The sequence below is a fragment of the Stegodyphus dumicola genome, chromosome 5 (genome assembly GCF_044657685.1).
Source record: "Stegodyphus dumicola isolate Sdum_Otavi_A_Nest chromosome 5, ASM4465768v1".
In the NCBI taxonomy this organism is placed as follows: domain Eukaryota; kingdom Metazoa; phylum Arthropoda; class Arachnida; order Araneae; family Eresidae; genus Stegodyphus; species Stegodyphus dumicola.
This window is the reverse complement of record NC_140772.1, coordinates 174589599-174615570: the sequence shown is the minus strand read 5'-3', so window position 1 is coordinate 174615570 and position 25972 is coordinate 174589599. Positions and strand designations below refer to the sequence as shown.

General features: G+C 31.0%; 1 protein-coding gene across 2 annotated transcripts in view; it reads left to right on the top strand.

Annotated features, from left to right (window-relative positions):
* Window positions 1-25972, top strand: part of LOC118191077 (insulin-like peptide receptor) — a 586597-nt gene that overhangs the window by 440637 nt on the left and 119988 nt on the right. For both annotated transcript variants that reach the window (XM_085817406.1, XM_085817405.1), the window contains exons 9-11: window positions 13925-14057; window positions 20536-20589; window positions 24194-24366. In XM_085817406.1, the coding sequence (XP_085673532.1) occupies window positions 13925-14057; window positions 20536-20589; window positions 24194-24366 (360 nt within the window). The remainder of the gene's footprint in view (window positions 1-13924; window positions 14058-20535; window positions 20590-24193; window positions 24367-25972) is intronic.

Genomic DNA, 25972 nt, shown 5'->3' with positions numbered 1-25972 from the left:
TTGACTGTAGTAGTCAAACATGTTATGTTCACTTTTTTTTTTAAATGCTTAGAAAATTTTTCTAGGAAGAAGGCATAAAAAGTTAGATTTCAAAATTTTTACAAAATTGATTTCTTTAAATTTAAAAATGTCAAAATATGGATCTTTGGGCTATTTAAAATAATTTAATTTTTGTTATTGAAAGTATATAGCTATGACCAGTGGTTGTGAAAATAAAGACTGGATAAAGGAACTTTTGTAGACATATTGTATGTATACATAATACATACATAATATTTTATACAACCATAATTACAAAGTGGTAGGTGTTCTGCTGATTAACAGAATTTGTGTTTTATATTGCTGCATTGAGGATTAAAAAATTTTAAGGCCATAATTTGGCATATTATTAGTTTATAAAGTTTGTTGTTTCCAAGCAATGCCACATGATCTCTGAAGGGGAAAGTGGTGCAATGTTATTTAATTGTAACTCTCTTGATTAATACTTTTTTAAATTATAACTGTTTCAAAAGAGCACAAAGCGTTGATATTATAATAGATGGAAATATCAAGGTTTCAAAATTACTAATTTTTCTTGTAATCAGAGTTAGTCTAAGGTATTTTTATGCTTTAGGCATATAGCACTGCTTCTATTTAAATACTATAAAAATTTCCACTTCCTTTTTTTTTTTTTTTTTTTTAAATTATTAAACAATTGATAAGATTATATATTTTTTTATTATTATAGAAGTATTATGAAACAAAATAAAAAGAAGACGTGAACTTTCTCTGATTAAAACTGATAAGTACATATAAATAAGACTGTTTTTATTAAAAACATAATAGCTGTAAAATAAAATGCCAAAATACATAATTGTATGTGTAAAAATATATTTGTAGAATCTTTTATCAAAATCTGTTTCCTGAGAACTTGGAGTTAAAAAAATCTGAATCTATTTCAACATTAAAATATTTGACTGTATTTAGCTGCTAAATAAGTTTATTTACATTGTTGTCTGATATGTTTTCCCTTAAGAAATTCTCAATATTATCATAATACAGTCAAAAGTCATTAATCCGGACTTGTCGGGACTTCGGCGATTCCGGATTATCGATTTTTCCGGATTATAGATCATCAGTTTAAATCTCGTAAGATGGCATGCACAAATTCTAAAATTAAAAATATGAAACCGTATTTTAGGAAATAAAGAACAAATATGATCTAAAGGGTATCAAAATTTACAAAAAAAGAAGCTTAATATTTATTTGTTTACTTTATTAAACATTTCTTTCAATGTAAGTTGTTTCGTTTTATGTGATAATACTTTCTCTTTAATTCTATAAACAGACATAATTTCTTGTTCAGTTAAAAAGCTCCACTGTTCAAGTCCCGTAATTGCTGTGCCGAGAATACCGACTAACTTGTCAATCGAAATTTTTTCGTTTTCACTAACCTCTCTATCACCTTCTTCATGTCTTTATCCATTTTTTGCAGCAATTCCACTTTTTGTTTGACGGACATCGAGACATACTTTCGTTTTGTAGATCCTTTGGGAGCTCCAGAATCTGAAATTGACATAATCGAAAGTTCAAGTTTACTTTTATAAAATTGCTCTTACAGTCTGCAAAAAATAATAAGCTGCATCCAATTTGAAGATTAAGGAATAACGCAAGCATCAACATTAACTGAAATAGATAATTGTATAATTTTAGTTTATACCGTCCGTTCGTGCGCGTAAAGATCATACGCGCACGCGTAAACGCCTATGCGCATGTGTCAACGCGGCGCATGCGCAGAAAGTTTTTAGCTTTGAGGTCCGGATTATAGATCATTCCGGATTATGGGTGTCCGAATTAGCAACTTTTGACTGTATAAAATTTCTTTCATGTCAGCAACTTTGTCACTTTTAGTGTAAATAGAATTACTAGAGCAGCACATAAATTTGATATCACACACTGCAGATTTTTTGCTGTATAAACAGTTTATTTTATGAGGAGTATTAACATTTTCAGAAATTAGACTATAAAGTAATTTTATCATGTAAATCTCTGCCGTAATTATGTGAACATTATTGGCTGCAGAAATGCATAATAATACAGAGATTTATATGTATGCTACATAATACAGAAGTTTAAAGCTATGAAATTAGCCACTGAAGTTGTCCAGATAATATCTCTGATTCTCAAATTCAGTTTAGATTTTTTGGTGTTTTCTGTATATCTGCATCCCCCTCCCAAAAAGGTACCAATAGTTAGCAACTAATTTTTTAGAAAGCTAAGGCATGAAAGACAGCGGCTATTTTCAATAATTATAACGCACTAAGAATTACTTAAAATAGCAACCAGTGAACAAAATTTTAAAAGTGAAACATCCATAATAAAACACTTACCTTTTTGTGCTCTTCTCCTAGTTTCCACAGCAGTCAATTTTAGCATCAAAAAACATATGAGACTTTAACAAACTCATCATCATGCAGTTGGCGGTTTGTGGATTATTTAAATAGAGGTTCACAAAACAAATTTCGAAAATTAAATATTCAAATACGACGTAATTTACAAATTAAAATACATGTGCATTTTCACAGGTTTAAAGTAAACAATGAAACTAAAATAAAATAAAACAAGTTCTCATAGGTTAAAAAAACTGTAATATTTTATTTCTTAGGATGAAATGTGATAAAACCACAATATACCTTTGAACATTGATTACAAAATAGTCAAGTACATGTTTTGTAAATTAAATCCAGCAGTGTCTTTTTTTAGGCAAATAAATCAATAGGTCTTCATTGAATTTAGGTAGGTAATTTATGATGCTTTTTTCATTTGAGAGTGTGTCTACAGTGTTTAGTCTGTCCTCGCTCATAGTGGTTCTTAAAAATGTCTTAACTCGTTTTAGAGTTGTGAAGCATCTCTCTCCTTCAGCCGCGGTCACTGAAATAGTAACAATAATTAGCAAGAGTTCGTAGGTCTCCAAAAACATCTGTAAGTTGTTGTAGAAGACAAATGCTACCAATTATGTCTAAGAAATTTGACCTTTTGTAAAATACTCCTGGTTCAGTTTTCAGACACTCCTTTTGTAACGTGGAATAAACATCAGTTGTTTGGTAAAAATTTGAGTTGGAAACTTTTTCTCATACTTTAGAATTTTGGAGCTTCAAAGAGAGAAATAGCAAAGTACAGATATATTCATATAAATGTTTTCTCTCTTGCATTTTCTTGGAAGTTTCATGATTCTGATATCTCTTCTGCCACTGTGTCAATTCTCTTTTTCTTTCTATAATTTCTGCTAGGAAATGTTTGCTTGCTTTCTAGTGAGTGCTACATCAGTTAATATTTTCTGAAGCTAGTTGTATAACACATCGACATGTCACATAATATTGGAAAACAGTGTAAGCCAAATTCCGAGTCTTTTAACATATGGCTAATAACCCTTGCTTGATTTATTACTATAGCCTGTTTACATGTTGACTTTATTTTTTTCCATGCATTGAATCAAGTATTCCCTATATTCATACACTGTCTTGATGGTTCGACTCTTAACATTCCATCTAGCAGCTAGACCATAAGGTATTCTTTTTCAAATAGTATCATCTAGAACAGCAGTTCTTTGTGAAAGTCATGGAGAAAGTTCGTTATAACTCAGATTGGAAAAAGAAAAATTATAATTTCCTGATTCTGACTGCAAATTCAGCTGATGCATGTAGCGAATTGAGCGAATGTACAAATTGTACATTCTTGTAGGTAGGTACGCTGCACAAAAAATTGAAACCAATGTAATGACCATTCATTACACTTGCACTATCGTAGCTTTGCAATATTAATTTCTTGGGTTTTCCCACTACTTTTTCCAAATTTTGGATATGTTCTGCTATAGATTTTGCATCATGCCCAGATTCACGAATTCTCAGAATCTCTCAACAGTCGTCCATAATTTAAAACATATAAAAAAAGGGAAACCAATGGGGAAGTAGGTGAAATTAAATAGTTTCATCTGCTATTACTGAAACGAAACTTGCTTTTGAGATCTCAATTTTTGTGTGGTTCTTGCAAAAAGTGAGCACACAGTTTAATAAATCATTTTGAATTTTTTTTTTGTTCCTTTAAAAATATTAGCATTAATGAGATAGCCCTAAGAGACGAATCAAATTCTAGCTGAAAAGTTGATAAGACCACTGAAAACTCCCAGATTTAATGAATTCTCATGTTTGTTGTTTCCTCAAAGTGAAGGCTCAAATGTACTGCAAAACAAAATGCAGTCTATGTATTTTTTAGAACATAATGGCTTTTGTAGCCTTCTTATTGTGTCTTTTAACATTTGGACTAAATGCATTGTCAAGTTGTTTGACGAATATGCACCTTTCGCTGCAAATTAAATTCTAAGATGAAGTTTAAATGCGATTGTGCATATTCATGCTTTTAGTATTCTATGATTTGGATATGATAAATCAGCAACACCATAATTTACTCAACTTAAATCACTATTCTGTTTTGTAAACAGGAGATATGGTAAATTAAAGAGTTTGTTATTGATTTACATGTACTAATCCTCAACTGTTTCTCACACAAATCACGTTTAAATTCCCTTTTAAAATCTCTAATCTTGTATTTAATCACAAGGTGCTGGCCTGAGTAATTTCATTTCTATTTTTCTTTCCAAAGAAAATTTTGAAAAATATAATTGCTTTAGTGCTGATGCACTGATTTTACTAAGTGCCATCTTAACTGTTTACACTAGTTCACAAAAAATATGTATAAAAAATGACGAATAAAAAAATAGTAAAAAAAAATTAGAAAAATGAATTAACTAATGGTCATAAGTGTAGCAAACCAAGGGAGGATTCGGATGAGATAAATGCAAACAGTGCGAACTTGTGCTCACTGAAAATGTGTGAGTGGAATAGTGTCAGCAACGCCTTTCCCCTCCCACTCTTCTGTCTGCTTCTGTCCCCATAAATTGTTTACATTTCCCAATGCTCTGTGCTATAGTAACCAACAATGCAGTAGGTTAGTTATGTATTAGCATATTTAAAAAGGGAGAGGGGACTCATACTGGAAATGGGCAAAAATCTGGAAGTGTATTTAATATTATTTTATTTAATATATTAATAAATTAAGTTTTTCATTTTTCTTTGGAGGTTCACGTGCTCCTGTGCACAAATAGAGGAGCCGCCACTGTCATCATCCACAAATTCTCATGCACAACTTGGCACTGCACACACTGTCATTCTCTCCATGTACACAGCCATCTGTTTTCACTTAAAAAAACATCAAAAGATTTCACAAATTTCAGTCTAAAATTCCAGATTGTTTATTAAGTATAACTTCATGGAATGCAAATTTTTGCATTGAACAACATGCCTGATTCTGAAGAAATGCAAAACTTTTTCTTTTATCAGCTGACACACTCCATATTCCCATTACAATGTTCTGCTGAAAAAAAAAATACAATCATATGTAACAAAAACATACACAGTCAGAAAAATAACAATTGAATTTGCAGAAATCAGTTCCTGTCTGCTGTATGCATGTGCATACCTGAATTGCCATATAAATATATTTTGGTACAAATTTTGATCTGTTGCTTTCTGAATACTTCTCAGGGACGGTGGATAATCGAAAATAATTGTTTGTTTTTATATAAACATGAAATGATTTTTCTTTTCAGATTCTTTACACCTACCTTCACTTAAGGAAAAAAACAAATAATCACAAAGTGCAGTCACAGAGATCAGTTTGTGCAGTCAAATAGAGCCAAAAAAGGAGGGCTACTTATGCTGAATTTCTTACATAAGTTTAACAGTTTCAATTTTTTTTTACTTTTTGAATAGTTATTTTTGTATTAGCTTTGAATTTCCACTTCGAAAGATATAGGATTCATATCAACTTTAAATTTTCACTTATATCACTTTAAAAGAATGATAGAAAATTACTTATCGTGCAGTTTTCTACACTTTCCTTATATATGCAGCATTTTACAATACATATACATATATTATTTTAAGCACAGAGAGAAGCTTGTAAGGTATTTTTCCTTTCTTACTGTGGACCTTTATGGTATAATTGCAAGTATGTTTGGATAGCAGTCGGGAGATCCAGAGTTTGAATCTTGCCGAGGACATTGTTTCCTGCTTCCATACACTGATGATTCTTTAAGTGTCCTTTTTTTCTGATTATGGTTGGATATCATATGATTTTTATATTATATACATTTTTGAATAAATGCCATTATTCATAGTGCTGTTTTTTTTTTTTTTTTTTTTTTTTTTTTTGTACAGACTTTTCGTTAAAGAATTAAATTAGACTTTTTGTCAAATTGTTTGCTTTTATGTAAATGCCGTTTAATTTTATGGGAACAATTTTTACATTTAGATTCATTTCTTTTTTACTAATATCTTTTTTAATTTGCTGTATTATTCTGATTATTGTGTCTAAATCAACAGAATTTAACAACCGATTGGTGTGTAATATTATTTACAATAAAATTTGACATCCAGTTTCTGCATTTTATAAATTTATGCATTTTATTCTCAGTAAGTTGATTTTCTTAATTTTATTTTATTATCCATGATATTATATAGCCACAAGACAAAAGAATTTGAAACTTTTCAAGTGATTCATAATCCATATAGGTATCAAGTGCTTTGTCATAAAATAAGTATTTACTTGGGAGAAGGAACAGATTTTACTGTTGATTGTTTTCAACAGTGTTGCCAAGCAGTGGAATTCAGTATCAGTAATGGAAGCATGACGTCACAATACATTCATAAAATTTTTGCTTTGGTTTTATGTTACCCTGATCTTCAGTATTTCAGGTTAGGTTTTGTAAGAAAGTTAACTGTTATTTTTCTGTTTTTTCTCTCAAATTTTGAAGGAAAAAATAAATAAATAAAATTTGAGACTGCCTTCTACAGAATAGCAGGAAATGGAGTGTTTTTAAAGTTGCAGCACTGGTAATAAATAGTAATGCTCATTTTCAAAACTCATTTAACTATGGAGATCATTAATATAGTGGTATGAAAGCCATCGCCAAACAGTACTTGGATTCATATTTAAGTGAATGGAGTTGTGAATTCACCACATTGAAATTTTAGAGTTGCAACGTTTAGTAAATAAATGTTAATTGTTGATGTGTTGGCAATAGCACAAAAATGATTTACCTTATTCTAGGTACATAGGCGGGTGGCACCACCCATGTGCCTAAAATTGTACAGCACAAACATACATTTCTAATGCAAGGTTAAATAATTTCTTTGTCAGATAATCTCAAAGCTTGAGCTCCTAGATATTTAAGGTTTTATATACCATGTTCATAATTTGTACCTGTCAATTATCTAATTAAATAAAGAGCCATCTCTTATTCGCTAGGTTAATAAAAAGCTCTGTGTTCCTTCAAACTTTCACCATAATCATTGCAGCAGTTTTTGCGGGATGCCATGAAAGTTAGCAAACTTTCATGGCTGGCAGGAAAATATATTAGCACTCTTATCTTAATTCTGAATGGGTGCATTTTTCATACTATTTGACTATGCATTTTCATACTATTTGACTATACATGTACATTTTCATACTATTTGAAATTTTTGATTTTTCAACATGTAGTATGGTAACATTGGTTTGCTTTTGTTTACCATGGATTATGAAAGTATGAAATTTTCCTCCAGTATCATTATAAGAAGTAGTAAGATATTGATAAACATGCATTTTCAACCATGCTTGTTCAAATACTTCATCAAGCAGTATATTAAAACAGCAGTGTTAGCATGGAACAAATCAGCATCGAGTATCTAAAAACCTGCTGTGACAGTTTAACATTTATATCAGTTGGGAATTACTGACTAAAAAAGTGCTTCCTTCAAGATCCAAAAATATTAAAATTTTTTGGTTCCATATATGGGCTGTGTGAAAATATCCGATACCTCTTATTAGATGCACTGTTACGAATAATATGCAGTTATTTTCTTAATTTTTCTTAAGAGGTGCTTTTGTATATTCAAGTATTGTGATGCAGAAGCTTTGAGCAGAGTTTTAGTCTCTGGTCAACTTTTGAGAGAAGTCTTGGTCCCTGGTACAATTGCTTTAATGCATCATAATAACTGGCAGTATTCACTGTCACTTTGCTCGTGAAAAAAATCAGCCAGTAGCACAACCTGGTAGTCACAAAAGACTTAACTTTCTTCATGAATAGAGTTGTGAATTTCTTTGAATGCCACATTGTCTTGCTGGTAGATGCCATCATGCTGAGGAAAAAATATCTGCATGTAGTGAGGGACATGGTCCACAAGAACAAGTGCATAACTCTGTTGATCCATTGTACTTTCCACAATGATGAATGGACCGAGGGAACGCCACGAAAACATTTCCCAGACTGATATTTCCTTCTTTAACTTGGACACTTTCGGCAATAGTTGCAAGGTGTTTGTTTCAGATGTTTCATGCCATGTACACCAATATCTTTCTATCCATTATACATAAAATGTGACTTATCGGGAAAAGCCACCTGTTACCACTCATTGGACATATAATTGCAGTATTGGCATCCAATTTCCAGCCTTCCACTGTGATAAACAGCAGCCAGCATAGGTGCGTTAACCAGGCATATGCTGTGGAGGCCCATATCAGCATTTGCTTAACTGTTGTTGAGGACAAATTGTTGGTAGCTCTTGGTTCCTGGGTGATCAGTTGCTCAACAGTTTCACATCTATTTACCCAAATGCTTCTCCACAGCTGACATTCACCTCTGTCATCTGTGGCCCACAATACACCACATTTGGCTTGTTGCTGATTTTGGATAGTGCCTTTTTGTCATGCATGGTATACAGTGACATGCGAATAATTTATAAAATTAGCCATTTTGAAAATGCTTCCGGGGTATGTCAGACAAGAAGATGGGCTTGTGTGAAAAAATGTAAACTTGGAGTTGAAACATGCCAAGAATTAATTTTCCACTGTTCTGAGTTGGTAGGAAGCATAAAAGTCATCCTTGATAACTTCATAGTCCAGAAGACTATCATAATTGGCAATGTTACTTACTTTAGCTTTTCTAAAGAAGTTGTTAAGCATGGTGATGTGTCACATAGTCAATTTTTAAGTCCTTGTACAAATTTTCATTTGTTATGTAGAATGGGATATTTGTGATCACATGTAAGATTTTATTCTGGAGGATTTGCAGTTTCTGAATGTCACAGTCTTTGGCTCTTGCCCAGGCCAGGGAGGTGTACATGATAACAGGCCTAATGATCACAGTGTAAAGTCTTCTCTTTCTTGTGAGATTTAGCCCAGATTCATAAGTGCCATAAGTGGTAAAGATGTCTTAGTATCCCATAAGCTTATCCTCAGACACTGTTGATATGCGCAGACCATGTGAAAGAGTGGTTAAAGATGACTCCAAGATATTTTTTAGCTGAACTTACAATAGGTACAGATTTTCCAAAAAGAGTAACAGTGCAGTCAAGAGAGTTTGTGGTTTTATATTTCCTAATATCTAATCCAGAATTTTAAACCTTTCAGGATCAATTTTAACTTTCCACTTATGGCACCAATCTTCAATGGCTGGAATTTGTAGTTGAATTTTTTCAAAAAGCATGATTTGGTTTTCTTAACGATAATACTAGTATCATCTGCATAGTAAGCTCTAAAATACTTCCTTGGAGTATACTGGCTTGAATATGATGAGAAATAGAGTAGTGATCCGGGGATCACTACTCTACTCGGTTCATCAGAGGGGGCTCTGATGAACCGAGAAAGTCCTGTTATGAAGGAATAAACTGAGTATGAGCACTAATTCCCTCGGGAAATGCATATTGATGAGTTTGAAAAGGAGTCCTTTATGCCAGACATGGTCAAAAGCCTTGGCCACGTCTAGCATATGCATAGCTGTGCTGTTTTTGTTGTGAATAGCTGCACCAATGAATTCCGTTATACGGACCAGCTGATGGGAAGTCGAGAGTCCTTTTCTGAATCCGTGTTGTTCATCTGTGATGAGATCTAGATAAGGCATAATTTGATTGTAGATAATCCTTTTGAAAATCTTTCCCATCGTCAATGGGAGACTTATTGGTCTATAACTCGGTGGTTCGTCTGGAGGTTTTTCTGGTTTCTATATCGTGAAAATACTGCCTGCTTCCAAGGTAAGTGAAAATAGGAGTGGGAGAGACAAGCATTGTAAATTCTGGTAAGCTTGGTGATGACACAGTGATGTAAATGCTTAATGAGTGTGTTCATGATCTTATCCCTTCCAGGGGCCTTTTGAGTTTAAATTCATGTTAATATTTTTGACTTCAAAGGGCGAAGTTAGCTGAATTAGGTTGTTCGTAGTACTAGCATGAAGCCATTCTTGCATGAAATTTTCAACATCATCGCCATTACTATTTGGGAATTTTTTGGGACAAATTGTTCATTTAGATGTTGGGCGAAGGTAGCTGTTTTTTTTCTTCAACTGTGTATGCATAACGAGTCTGCAATCTGATTGTTCGAGATTGGTGAATGTTCGTTTTCAGTTCCAGCAAGAGTTATCATCCAAATTTAAGTTATCAATTTTGTAGCTGCATGTTTCATTTTTATGTTTGGTGATAAAAGCTTTGACTTTTTTCGTTAGCCTGTTGATTTCCATTTTAGTTTCAGGATTCCAATCTCTGCTGTACTGCTTTCATAGCTTGTTATGCTGGGCAATGATGTCTCTGATAAACATGGGCAGAGTGCCATCTGAGTATTTGATATTGGTGGCAGTGGTACCACTAGTCAGGTAATCCTGTAATTTGGAAGTGAAGTTAAATGTGTTCCGTTTCACACTGACACCTGTTATATACCCTCCACTGCTAGTGTTGCCACTTGTCCTCTATGATTTTTTTTTTCAGGTTGGTGCCAAAAGTAGGCAGTGGTCACATTAATGTGACTGGAATGCATAATATGGAGAATGAAACAGTGTTTGCATTAAACTGCATCAAGTGCATGAAAGACAATCCCATTATTGTGGCTAGTCATCTGTAAATTGTCTAGGCAGTTAGCATGAACACATCTTCTGGTAACCTAGTTTCTTATACATGATGTTGAGCACACTTTTCACTGAAATGTTGTGCAGTTTAGCAATACGGTTAATAATCATCTTGAATCATGAGCTTCAACAAGGCAAATATTGTCATCTGTGTTGGACATGCTTGGAAATCAGATCGATGCTCATCTGTCTTACCATTTTCCGACTTGGTGCATCAAAACCAAACTGGTTCATAGGACAGGGTATGTAAGTACCATACACTTAACCTTTCAGCACGTGCGCTTGGCAATTTTACACAAGAACGCGAGCGTCGTATTTTTTATGACATCCATTATTTTACCATTTTTGGCACGAAAAACGACAGAAATGAGTGAATATTGATAATAAATTTGTTAAGAAATAAAATATTAACCTTATTATTGCAAAATACAAATGCTATCACATTCAAATGTAAGTATATTATTTTTAAATTCTTATGTTAGTGAGATGAAAATGCAATGATGTATTTCATTATAGAAAATTTTAAATTTATTATTTAATAATTATAATTTTAAATCGAAGCTAATTTTAATATTCATCAAAGACCTGTATAGACAATAAAAAAGGAAAACACCTTGGTAGGAAAAAAGGTAACTTTAGCATTACTTACTTCTGCAAGGAAATTTACTTCTTACTGGTTACAAAAACACACTTTAAACTAACTTTAATGTTTTTATTTATTTCTAAAAAATAGAAATAAAAGAAAATAAGGAATGGAAATCGCTATTGTTCTCCCATCCAAAGGTTTCCTTGTCTTCCTTTTCTTCATCAAAAAATTCTTGAAGAATCTGAGCAAAATCACATATTTTTTTGCTGTGGTTGCACATTCTTTTTTGCCATGAAAACCGATGTAAAATTTACAGAGCCACATGTATTAAAATTAAAATAATAAACGGCAGTTAATAACACAAAATTACAAAATATTTGAGAAAAAAAATTTCCGAATTTTAAAACACGATCACATGCGTGTCGTAAATTTTATGAAAAAGCTGCCACCACGTACCACAGAAGCACAGTTTAAAAAAAAAAAAAAGGGGGGGGGGAAGTAAAATGACTTCCTGTTGGCACATTCCATGATGTCATGATGTGTGGAAAGGTAGAAAGGAGGCATAGGAATGACCTCCAGACATCTCAGCTTCAATATGCGAAAAATGTGCATTAAAAACTGAATTTGTCGTAAATTTTGTGCATGTGTGCGTGCTGGGAGGTTAAAAAAGACAACAAATTTCTGCTGATGATGTTTACTTCATATTCAGAAATCTTATCATACTTTGGACTTTAGCATTCAACCACATTTCCTTTAGTCTAGCCATCTTACAATTAATAATCTGCTGCAATGATGTAACACATCTATGCCATTTTACCTGTGCCATCTATCAGCAGTGTTTTAATGCTCTGGTGTTATGCTTCTCACTAGGCAAAATTTCATAATAACAAGAAAATTATTACATCTATTAGAGCTCTCGTTACACCTTACTTTCTAAATTGTTTTCATTTATTATCATTACAAATAAATATATATGTGTGCAAAATTTTTAAAAAATCACGAGTACAAATAAGTCATGAATTTATTTTAAGATTTAATCCAAACAAGCATGCAAATAATATACTAAAGATGAACCATGTAAAAAATTAATGGAAAAGAAAATGTACTTTTTCTTAAACTAGGTTTATAGAAAATTAGGTACTATCGTGTTATCTGCCGAACTGTTCCACAGTGCCATCAACTGTTATGGACTAATGTTTCATCAACCTAACACATGAAAATCAGTAGCCATTTTTAAAAAAAGAATGGCTTGTTGAAAATTACATAAAACAACAACGAATTAATAAGATTAAAAATGCAAGATGCATACATGATGGAATGATAAAAATCCAAAAAACAAAAATTTTCGAAATTTAATAAAGCAGTAACAAATTAACTGAATTAAAAACGCTATAATAAAACATTAACTTTCAATATTCCTGGTCTTCTGTCCATGTGCATAGCTATCTGTTTTAACTAAAAAAAAAAGTAAAAATAATCAGAGGCTTGCTAAACTCTCAAGCATTACAGAACAAACTACTCTTCATACATTGACCTGATTGACTCGCACACATTGACCTGATTTAACAAAAAAAAAAAAAACAAAAAAAAAAAATCAGTCTCATTTATTTGGAGAAAACAGTTATCACACTCACCTAAGAACAGTTCATTAATTACTTCCGAGTTTCAAGATTTCTATAATAATGCAACATTAAATACATAATTTAATATGCATTTTATTACTTTAATAATGAAAATCAATTTGTACACTATTTACATTTTAACTGCCAGTGTCTAGTGGTCAGTTGTTTGCTTTGAAATCTCTTCAAAACAGTCTTTTTTCCTTTCCTTCAAGACATTTTCTCAAAATGAATTCCCATAGATAATTAGGGTAGTTTGATCATTTGTAAAATACAACTTCATGGGATGTGCATTTCGACACTCTGCTGCTACTAGAGAGAATGCCATATTTCTGAAAATAGTTCAACACTTTCATTAGTAGACCAACGCCACAGATGCATTACAATTCGTTACAAAGGAAAAAATAATAACAAACAGAAACCACAAACATAACAATTTGACTCCGAAATGGCATGCTTTTAGTGGGTTGCCGGATAAAATAATTTTCATTCCGGATTGTTTACTTTGGTGACCTAGTGCTTTTGTCTGGTGAATCTTTTTACATTTGGGAAAATAATATGATAATGCCGAAAATTATTTTATATTGTATTAAAGTGGCCTTACTATTTTTAAAAATAATATTAAAATCAGTTAATTGAACAAAGTAATATTTATAATTTTTGCTTGTAAAAGGTTTATTTATGTCATTGCGTGTACTAATTTTTTTCTCTTGCTTTTTAATTTCAATTAAAAATTTTTGTTTTCCCAAGGTGGTGTTACAGATATGAATGTTACAGTATACACTTTAACTCCTTCTATGGTCAAAGTCAAATGGATTAGTTTTAGCAAACAATTAGATGATGAGAGATATCTGCTGGGATATGTAATTTATTACCGTGAAGCGTAAGTGTCATTCATTATTTATATGTATGGATTTCATTTTCATTGTATTTTAAATATTGAAATTTACAGTTAAAGCATTTTTCTTAAACAGAGTGTATGCTTGTTATTAAATTTGATGTTACTTTGCCTTGCACTTATATATTTCTGAATCTTGCAAGTTTATTGTAATAAAAAATAATTTGCACTAGCCAGCTGTATAGCAAAATGCATTTAAATTTTTTTTTCCTTAGAGATCTTTTAGTTTAAAATATAATTTGCACTAGCCAGCTGTATAGCAAAATGCATTTAAATTTTTTTTTCCTTAGAGATCTTTTAGTACATGCATGATGTGTTCAAAAGCATCTAGAACCCTTAATTGAAAATTATTAAGAAATTAATGTGGTCTGTCAAGGTCAAGAAATTAATGAGTGGTCAACTGCACTCTTGCAACAAGCCTACTCAGAAAAAGGAAGAAAAACCTTCTCTTGGAAAAGGTTTTAATTTATTAAATTTAATTTCAAATCTAAAGGTATTTTTTCAAACTTTTAAAGCCAACCTTGTAGAGACATAAGGATTTTTGATGCTGAGAGACATGAAAAGGGAGCAATGCCCTCGCCAAGAGTCGAACATCGGACCTCTTGAATACTCGCGAAGTGTCCTGACCATTACACCACGAAAGCATGCTATGAAGGTGGGAGAAATACGTTATTGTACTCCCTCTTTTAAAGGGCGATTGGGGATTAGGGGACTCAATCGCCAAATCCTGCTAGAGAATCATCATCAACAACCTTTTTAGTTCGGACACCACCGTAGAGATATTAGGTTAAGAGACACTCATTGTTTAGCAGTGTTTCTACTAAGGAAGATAAGCATAACTGTTATGAAATAAAGTTAAAACATCTAAATGGGAATTTTCCTTCAGTTTTGAAGTTTGGGAACAAGTTATTTTATGTGAAACTGTACTGCCAGTAAGTAAAGACACTTGGGTGGATGAACTGAAAGACATGGATGTTGTTTTAACTGATACTAATCCCTTTTAAGAACCTCTTCAAGTTCTTGTTGGAGTAGATGTTATTGGTAGGCTTTGGATGGGCTAAAAAAAGCTATTAGCCTCAAGTTTAATTGCAGTCAAAACCCATCTAAGATGGACATAAATGGGTAAAGTCCCATAAGTGTATACTATAAAAGAAAATTTTGCAATGTAACATCACTTTTTGTGAAGGAAAATCTGATCTCTGGAGATTAGGTATCATTGGAATGAAGGCTTCCATGCAGAAAAAATCAAAACTGGAAATAGACCTAAAAACTAAAGAACACTTCCCGAAAACAGTGAAATTTAATTGAGATAATTGTTACAAACTTTATTTGCCAAGGATGACTATAGCAGCTACTTAAATCATCAACCTGTCATTAGAAAAAGTAATTCAACTCCCATTTAACCAGTATTTGATGTCTCAGCAAAAGTGCAAAACCATTCTTCCTTGAACCAATGCCTGCAATGTGGGCTAGGCCTTGTCAGATTAATTCCATACATTCTATTGCAGTTTAGAAAATTAATGTTTGGCATTGTAGCAGTTATCAGAAAAGCCTTCTTGTGGTTTGAAAAAACGATGCAGAATTCTTGTGTTTTCTTTGGTGAAAGAAATAAGAAGTAACTTTAATTGTTTGACGATACACAAGCTGCTTGTAGAGTTAAAAGCAACCCTTTTCTTCTTTGCTGTGTTTCAGAATATTACATTGAAATCAATCAAGATTTTGATCCTAAGTTCAAGAAAACCCTGCAACAAAGTTTCTATGTTGACAATGATGTAGCTAGAGTTAACAGTTTCAGTGATTTAAAAAAAAATTATTTTCAAATCCAGTGTGCTGATATCAAAGGGTGGTTTTAATCTCAGACAATGAGAATATACAAGAGTCAGACTCAAAGTCTGACTTTGAGTATCTGGTAATTGGGTGATTTAAAGGAAAAGTTGGATAATATTTTAACATGTATGTATCTTTGTTAACTCAAATAAATCTGTTCCAATTTTATACCAAGGTAAATTAGAAACATCATATAGTATCATAGGTTTCTTTATGTGTCTATTCTCATATTCATAACATAAATGACATTTCTATTTGCTTGTTCATAAGTGACAAAAATAAAACATCTGTAGGTCTTTTTGTATGTTTTTCTATACCAGAACGATCCTCATGTATCAAATTTAACATCTAATTTAATTTTAAGTCATGCTCCTTTTCATTAGATTACGGTATTGGTATCATCTATAATACATTCAACTTTTTCTGGACTTTCTGTTATTTGGTTTAATATTCTTTGGCAAATTGCTGACACCAAACATATGCCAAATAGTAATCTTTTAAATTTGTATCTGCCAAAATGTGTATTGAATATACACAAATTACTACTTTTTTTGGCAAGCTGGATTTGCAGAAAGCACTATTAGCATCTAAAACAGAGAATATTTTTGCTTTTGGCATTCTAGTAACAACTTAATCTGTGGTTAACATAGAATAATATATCATTTTATTTAAAACTCTTGGATCTAAACATATTCTTATTTTGTTAGGTTTGACAACAGTAACCATTGAATTTACCCATTCAGTTAGTTATCTTACTTTGTCAATGATATTTAAAATTTCCATTCCTTGTAGTCCTTTCTTCACTTTATTTCATATAGCTATGGGTATTTTTCTTGAAAGATGGATGATTGATATTGCCTCTTATTTTAACTGGATTTTATATTCTCGATTCAAGCAATGTAAACCTTTAGGTAATATTTTTTAAACTTTATATTCTCCAGTAAGTCATTAGTATAAGCAGACATAATGTTTTGTATCAAATCTAGTTGCAGATATGATTTTAATCCTAATATAAAGTAATTCTTTGTCTATAATTTGGAATTCTACAACAAAATTATTTCTTCCATCCTGGCAATTAAGTGCTTATTTTCCTTTAGTGCATATCCATTTCATTCCCAGAGAATGTAACTAATCTTCTGTATGGGAATGTCCATCATTTTCTCCTTGCTTTTAGAAATAACAGTGGACTAACTGTATGCAATTGTAAATTAAGTTTTTTTTTATTAATATTAACATCAACAATCCCTTTCTCTTCTTTAATATCTGAACTAAGGCTCAACGTACCTAAACAAAATTATAACTCTTCATCAGAGTCATGATATAGTAGTTTAATTAGTTTATCTTTTTTGGTTGTCGTGGTAGTTTCATTTTTTATTTTATAGCTTTACTTGAATCACAAAATGATTTGCCTTTTTACACTTATGACAGACTTTTCCATATGCAGCACACTTTCAATATTCATAAGATGTTCCACACTTAAAATAAACTTTGATTCCTCGTTCTTTAATATTTATCCTTTTGGATATATTTTTATTCTTATTATGCTTTTCTTTCATGCCAGGTTTACAACAGCATCTTCATTTTTTATTATTTTCATTTGATGTGGACTTATTTCTGCAGATATGCACAACTTTCTACAGTATTAATTCTATTTCATACAGTAATCTTGCTCTCATTACACTGTTTTTAATACCCCAAACAATTTTATCCTTTATCAGACCATCCATTAATTGTGCAAACTCGCATGTTCTAGCTTTATTTCGAAGATCAGGTAGATACTCGTCTATGGTTTTGAATGCAGTTTCAAAACTTTATAAATATGTGATATCAATGAAAATATTATATTAATTTTTTATTGAAAATGTCGTTTTTTAAGATGGTAGGTGATTGTAAATACATACATTTACTATGAGTATAAAATACTAAAGTAAGGTTAAATTATTACCTTTATAAGCAAAGAAATAGAATAACAACCAACAAAAATCGCACCAACATTTAAATATAAAAAAATTGCACCAACATTTAAATATAAAAAAATCGCACCAACATTTAAATATTATTTATAATAAGACATTACTTGAATTTAAACACTTCAAAATAATTTTATGCAATATATTTGCTTAAGTGTTAAACACCTGTTGCAATAAAAACAGTGCAGCAGTTATTGAAAATAATGTATTTTTTGAATCAAAATGAAATATACATATATAAAGTAATAGAAAATATGTGCTTACGTTTTTTTCAAGTGTCTAAACTTTTAAGCAAATATTGGTATTAAAAAAAATCAGAATCGTAATTTAGATTTCAATGAAAAAATTTGAAGAATGAAAAGCAAAGGCAGAAATAAAAAAACTTAACAAAAACTTTATAAGTAAAGAAAACAATTTATAGCCAAATAATGAATCATGAAGATTTAAAAAAAGTTCATTTAGAAAAATAATAAAAAAATATATTTCCAATGATAGGTATTGTTTTTAAGATTCTGAAGATCCTTTAGTTGCCCCTCCCTGAACTATATACCAGTCAGCATAATTTATATCTTGAATAGTTTCAAGAAATTTCACTAAGAATACTCATTAAACAAAGAACAAATTTTCCTAAGTATACCAGGCTATGTATCTTGTCTCCTCGACTTGTAAAGTCTTCTCGACAATTGTAAACCTTGATGGTTTTTAATCTCTGATTCAGAAAGTCAATTTGGCCAGAATAAGGTCTCGGAGAAGAATTGTTATTTTCCGATGCCAATTATTGTTACTTACCAATAACAACATTCATGGGTGGTAAAATTGAAGAAAATTGCTATCCGTCTATCGTGTAAAATTGAGAATAAAACAAACTATAAAACCTGCGCATATGGATAACAAAATAAAATTTCTAAAATAGCGTAGTAATGCACAAATATCCTGTAACCAATTAGCGAGCCAGTAAAGTAACCAATCAAAAGCAACCACAAGCAGATCACATCATACAGCACAGTGCTGAACAGCTAATATTGATTACATCATGCACAGTATTAAAATTATTTAAATAATCATAAATAATAAAGTCAATTTAATAGTTTTTCAAATAAAAATGCAAAATTAAATCTTTTTAATATTTAACAGCCGTAAGTAATATTTACAACACAAGATTTATGCATATTAAAATGCAAAATTTATAGATATTGAAATGTATTATTTAAAAAATAAAATGATGCCATTTATTTCATCATCCACAGCATAAAATTGTTTAAAACATCATAAATAATAAAATCAATATTTCAAATAAAAATGCAAAATGAAACTGGTTTTTACTATTTCACAGCCATAAATGATATTTAAAACACAGAATTTATGCATATTAAAATGCATTATTTAAAAAATAAAAATGAGTCAAACGTTGCAGTGCTCAAACTATAGATTATCATAAAATATTGGTCTAGCAGTAGGTTACCATAAATCATCTCGGTCATTATAAAAATTGGTAATGCTTGTACTGAGCAGTGAAGCATTTTTTCTTCAGGTAGAGAAACCAAATATTTTCTCCTGATTTCCTTTATACCTCTTTGTTTATAATTATTGTTTTTTTTAATTTTATTTTAATAGAAATAAAATGAATCGGAAGCATATCTATTGGCCTACAATTACATAAAAAAATGTTATTTAAATAAATAACATATCATTATTTAAAAGAAAATTTAGCATTTAACTCTAGAGCTGATGTTTAGAAAGGATAAACTAAATGATACACATCAATGTGCACTGAAACTTATTCGAGAAAGAATATTTATTTAAAAGTAAGCTATTAACTTGTTTAGGCATATGCTATGGTTAGCAAATAAAAATTCAATATGTGACCTTTTTATATATAAAAAATTCCATAAAAATTTAAGAATAGATTTGTTTAAAGTTTAAGGTTATTGCTTGAATATTCCCACAAATCTTATGTAACATGGAAAAAAAGTAAAAGATTACAAATTATTGAAATGCTCCTTTCTTGAATTTACAGGCACGCACCAGTCTTTGGTATTGTAAAAGTGTGTTACTCATCAGTATAAGAAAATGAATCATTTTAAAGAACTATTTTATCTATACTTCTGATCAAAATTTCACAACAATTATATTTTCATACCATAATTCTGAGAAATATGTTTTAATGCCTTAAGCAATCTAGTGTTGTGTGCAAAAGTATTTATTTACTGAGTGTTATATTTCTAATTATATTTTTTCATCTGAAATTAAATCTAAAGGTAACTATATTTTTGTGGCAACATGTAAATTGCAAGTCTATTTTTACATACTACTTTCTGATTTCATGCAAAATGGGATCATATATTTTTCTAGTATTTCAATATTCTTTTTTTTTTTTTTTTTTCTTTAGCAATCATGATTCTAAAAATTAATTTTCTAAAATATTTTATGTATTAAAAGAGCATCATAAAATATTTATGAGTCACTTCCTAATTCAATCATTTTGGGGTATAATTGTGAAATAACATTCTTTTATAAATAAAATGAAAATTCTTTTCTGAGTTGATTTTTGTTTGAAAGTCAATTTTGTAAATTCCCCCCCCCCCCACATTTAATTATAGTTAAAATTATTTTGATAGATGCATTATAATTTTGTACTTTTGCCATATTACTTTCTTTTTTTATAGTCCATACCGGAATATTACAATGTTTGAAGGGCGTGATGCATGTGGAACAGACATGTAAGTAATAAGTGTTTTAAATTTTAAACAATTTGATAGTAGTACTTATCTCATTTCTTTTTACTGCATTTGCTTGTTTTGTATTTTATGTATAAAATAAAGTGCATATTCCAGCAGAATTTCGGTTATTTAGACTGACTGGAACCATAGTCCATCCAGATAATTAGGTTGTTCTATTTCTAATGAATTATCTGGATAGTTTATGATACCAAGCCTGTTTACATTTAAGTTATTTGGCAAACTTTGGTCTAGTAGGCCAAATTTGTATTGACTATAATATGAGTGGGGGAATTTGATTTCAGTCTCTTAATACTATTAACCCATGAGAACGCACGGCAGGCCTGCGAGGCTCGGTCGTTACAAAAATGTAATACAAAAATATCTTCCTTTGGTGAAATTTTTTGACCCTCTCAGTAGCTGCGTTTAAGGTCATGTACTTGTAATTCACAAGCCTTTCCGGAATTTAACCCTTCATCTTTTCTTAAAAACTGAGTAACCGGGCTTCCCAGGCCCGAGGCGCACGCTTGCATTGTCATTTAAAATTGTGAAAGAGATAAGGCAGTTGCAAAAAGGTCTTGCTATGTGAGTTATGACGATGGAAAAGACTGCAGAAACTATCAGCCGAAGTTTCGACTGATGAAGATACAATTAATGAAGTGGACAAGAAATAGTTGGTGAAAAACAGTTTAGTGATCACCAATCGAATTCTGAAGAGGCATTGGACTCAAGCGATGAATCTAGTAATGAATTAAGTAAAATTGTGTCCGTCAGCGAATTGTTATCTTTGCAAATATAATGTGACAAAATGGAATAAAAAAGCACCAAGACTTGCTGTGATAACTTTTGCTCACAACACTGTGAGAAAAATTGCTCGGAAATGTTTGTGAAGCAAAATTTGTGTTCTCCTCTAAGAATTCTTGGCAACTGCTTATGGATAAAAGAATAGTAAAAATTCTAGTAGATTGTGTAAACATTTATATTCAATCCATTGCTGTCAAATTTGGAAGATAGAGAGATGCTCGATCCACAAATATTACAGAAATCAGAGCATTTATCTGTCTTCTTTATTTTGGAAGACTCCACAAGGCTTCTCACATAAATGTGCTTGACCTTTGGGTGACTGACGGAACAATGCTTGACATTTTTCATCGAACAATGTCTAATAAACGTTTTTTATTTCTAATGAGATGTTTGAGATTTGATGACATAATGTCTAGAAATGTATAAAGCTTCTTGCTTAATACAAAAATTAATTTGTTGTCTATTGAGGCAACAACTGACAGAAATATTTTCAGCCAATTTCGTATTTAAATATAGAAAAATTTGAATAGAGTAATTTGCACTTATCTTTTGTTTGTTGAAGTCAGCCACCGTTTTCTCTAATAATGGGTCCCATGAAGGAAATTCTCTGATCTGCCAGATACATAATCTCTGTCAGAGCCACTGCTGCTTTCTTTGTCCATCGGTTCTTTGCATTTATGTCTGGCTTTTTTTTCTCCCAGGCTGCCACCTTTTGGTGTTGATTCGGGCTTGTCGCTAGCCTTTCCTGTGGTCCAACTATCCATTCAGCTCAGGAATTGTTGACCTGGTTCGCCAAAAGTGTCTGCTGCTTCCCGTTTAATGTCCCTCTCTTTTGGCAGTTATAACCCATATTGCAGGTTCCTTGGCTAGTGTTACCGTATTTGAGGGCATATAAGATGCACTGGCATATAAGACGCATCCTTATTTAGAAGGCCACACACATGTAGATGTAGAAAAAGTTATGTGTGTCTAGACCTTTATCCAGGTTAAAAATAGCATTCAGTATTGAAAGTTAACTTGTGTCCTTCACATATAAGACACAGGTAACTTTTTTTGAGACCAAATTTAGGAAAGAAAGTGCGTCTTATATGCTGTCAAATACGGTAATTGTCCTTTACGCACTCACTTAAATTCCACCTCCCTTTTCTGCACAACAAGCAGTTTGCCCAAGGGAGGGAATATTTTCCTCACCAAAAATAATTCTGATGGTATTTTTCCAAAAGTGTCGTGTTTGGCTGCTCTTAGAGCAAAAGCCAACTCATTAAAGCAATCATCCCAGCATCTGTGTTAAGTATCTGTGTTAAGTATTGGTTTGCATTGGTCGATTTGTTCATCTTTTACACTGGCCCCATGTCGTTTGTGCTGTTTCCTTTTGGATCTTCATGTCTATGTCTTTTAACTTCAGTTTCCACCACTCTGGACTCCTTCCTTTTCGTTTCTGGAATAACTGTCTTTGATGTTCTTGATCATTCGTTTTTGACTTTGGTGTTTCTTTTCCACCAGACGTTGATTCCTACAAAATATCTTTAAATATTTATATATCAGCATGGTCATAATATTTTTTCGTTTAATCTGTGTTCACAGTGATGTGCTCTCCATTATTATCTTTTAAGTGACATATAGTTCCTCAAATTGTTTGTATTATAAATGGCATTTCGAATTGTGGATAAAATTTTAGTCACTTTTTCTTGTGGGGGACAAGACAATGAATGTTTTATTTTCAAAACTTTATCCCCAGCTTTAAAGTTGAAATGCCTTATTTCTTTCTATCAAAGAATAATTTATGTTTGCAATAAAATTTTAAATATTTTATAACATTTTTATTCGTAATATTTTTATATTAAATTTTTTTGGCAGTGAATATTAAATTCTTATTGTTAAACTCCCTGAATTATTGTTAAACTTTTTTTTATTCAAATTGTATTATCATTTCATGTCATAACATGTGATGCTTACATCGTACATTAGGCATGTTGTTTTAGGTGAAACTAGGATATAATAGGCACCAATATTTAAACTATTAACTCTTTTATTTCTTTATTGTACGGAAAAATTTTAATATTTAAATGTAGTCATTATTACTAATATTTTGCAGTAGCTTATTTTGAATGTTTAAGTACTATTAGGATTTTCTGTTTATATTATAAGAAATAATATTTAAATAACCCGAGCAAGAATCCAAATATTTCAATAAAAAGTAGATTTATTAAATTTAATCAAAAGGAATTATTATTGCATATTAGACCTAATTGCAAAACGTGCTCTTACCCACCATGGCATTCAACACTCCAATGTCACCGATACATGGGGAAACTTTATTCTCTTGAGATCAGGAACAAAGTGGTAAATATTTATGCTTGATAGGACCTCATTTTATGGTGGATGCTGCAAGGTCTTTAAACCATTCTTGTGCCCATATAAATTGTTATTAGTTCATTATCTGTGGTTTTCAGATTAATAAGAAAAGAGTGCTTTAAAATTTGAACTAAGTTATATTAAGATTTAGATTTTATTTATCATATATATCATATTAGGTAGCTGTTTTATAAATATAGAAAATGAGGGATTTGTAATCCAGGCAGTAGGGTTCCGAAAATAAATGTATATTATAGAGGATGAAAACTTAATATACATTTATCTAACTAAAAATGTTTTAATGCATCATGTTACATGGGAAGAAGTTTTTTAATAGCAAGAATTATATTTAAGGAATTTGAGACTATTGAAAATTAAATTTTGTAAATCATATTAATGTCAAATCATTCTCTAAAATTATATTTGAAAAATTTTAATTTTGTTGTAGTTGGACTGTAAGAGATGTTGAAGTTAGCCAAGAGTCAAAGGAATATAATTCTTATAATATTGCAAACCTGAAGCCTTTTACCCAGTATGCTCTTTACATTCGTACTTATACAACTACATCTGGAAAGCAAGGAGGACAAAGTTCTATAGTTTATTTCAAAACAGATGCATATAGTAAGTATTTATTTTTCTAATCTTGTTTGATGTGGATGCATGTTTTCTTCTTTTTCAGCATTTTTGGAGTAGATATTAAAATTTTCATAATGTAATGTATTAAAAGTCATCTAAGTCACATTCATATGATTCTGTTTCGTGTGAATCAGAGTTGCTCATCCATTAATCATTAGCTCATCCATTAATTCTCCTCAAGTTCATCCTTATTTCAATAGCAATTTAAAGATTTTCCACACTTATCATTCTTCGAAATGCACTTATCATTCTTCGAAAGTCACTCCATCTGTAGCTTAGTGCAATAGACTTTTCATATTGTCTGTGTCTATGTCACCAGTTTATATTTCTTTCTCTAATTAGTCTTTTAAGTGATGACCTAGATATTCCATTATTTTTAGATCACATGGGTAGGATCTACACAACGTCATGTCCCTCTTCTTTTATAATATTATCAATTTTATAGATGAGTTTTTCTAGGAAATTATGTGGAGCATTTTTCATGTGCACTACACTTTAAAGCTGCAAATTTGTAATAAGTTTTTCCATCGACTATTTCTCAAAAGTTTCATACATCATTTGTTTGTGGTAATTTGCAGCTTGGTGCTGATGCTTTTCACAGGTTAAACATATGGAACAAATCCTGTAGAAAAGCCAGTATGTACAGTAATAAGTCTACTTCTTGAGTAAACATTCAGTTGTGTGCCCAAAACTGTATCATCTTGCCTACATTTCTTTAATGTTAAATTACCATCAATCCATGTTTTTTTTTTTAATATAAATAATGTGATGGCCACTTTCTTTAAGTTCTATAATTTTTTGCATGTAATTAATTCTCCAGAATACATTATCATGAGCATTTTCTTTTAATTTTCTTTGATTAATCTTACGATGAATACTTTTCTTTTATTAATGCACTTCTTCCAGCAAAAATTCACCAAACGCAGAACTTTTTATGAAGTGCCCTTTTACCATGAGAAGTCTATTTTTCTCTCAATACAAACATCAATTTTTGTGGGTGTGGCTCTTTTCTTCTTTGATGTAGAAGTCTTTTGTTATTTGCCATATAACACATTTATTAGTCATCAATTTCACAATTTCAATCAATCTTTTATAATTTGTACCAGGTGTGTTCAGAAGTTTCTCTTCGCCATTGTTGATATTTTGTTCCTAATTATCTTGATTGTATATTGAGATGCTCCCGTCACTTCTAGAAGTTCTTTTTATAGCTTCAAGGAGAGAAACTATTAAAGAATTTGCTAAAGCTTTGGAAGAGAGTATTCTGTAACATTGTACATGATTTGATATACCTGAAGTTTTAATATTTGATTTTTTTTTTAAACCAGAAGGGCAGTTTTTTTTAAATTGATGATTATCAAACTATTAAAAATACAAGGCTGAATAGAAATAATGAAAAACCACCAATTAAAAAGAAATAACAATAGAAGCAAAAATAATTAAAAGTGATATGAACTGTCGAGACATTACATGCATATGGGATGAAACTGAGAAGATGAATGATAAATGTTTTCGCAGCCAACTTTCCCTAATAACATAGAATAAATAACAAATAAATCCTTAATAACAAAGGAACAAAATAATAAAATATTCA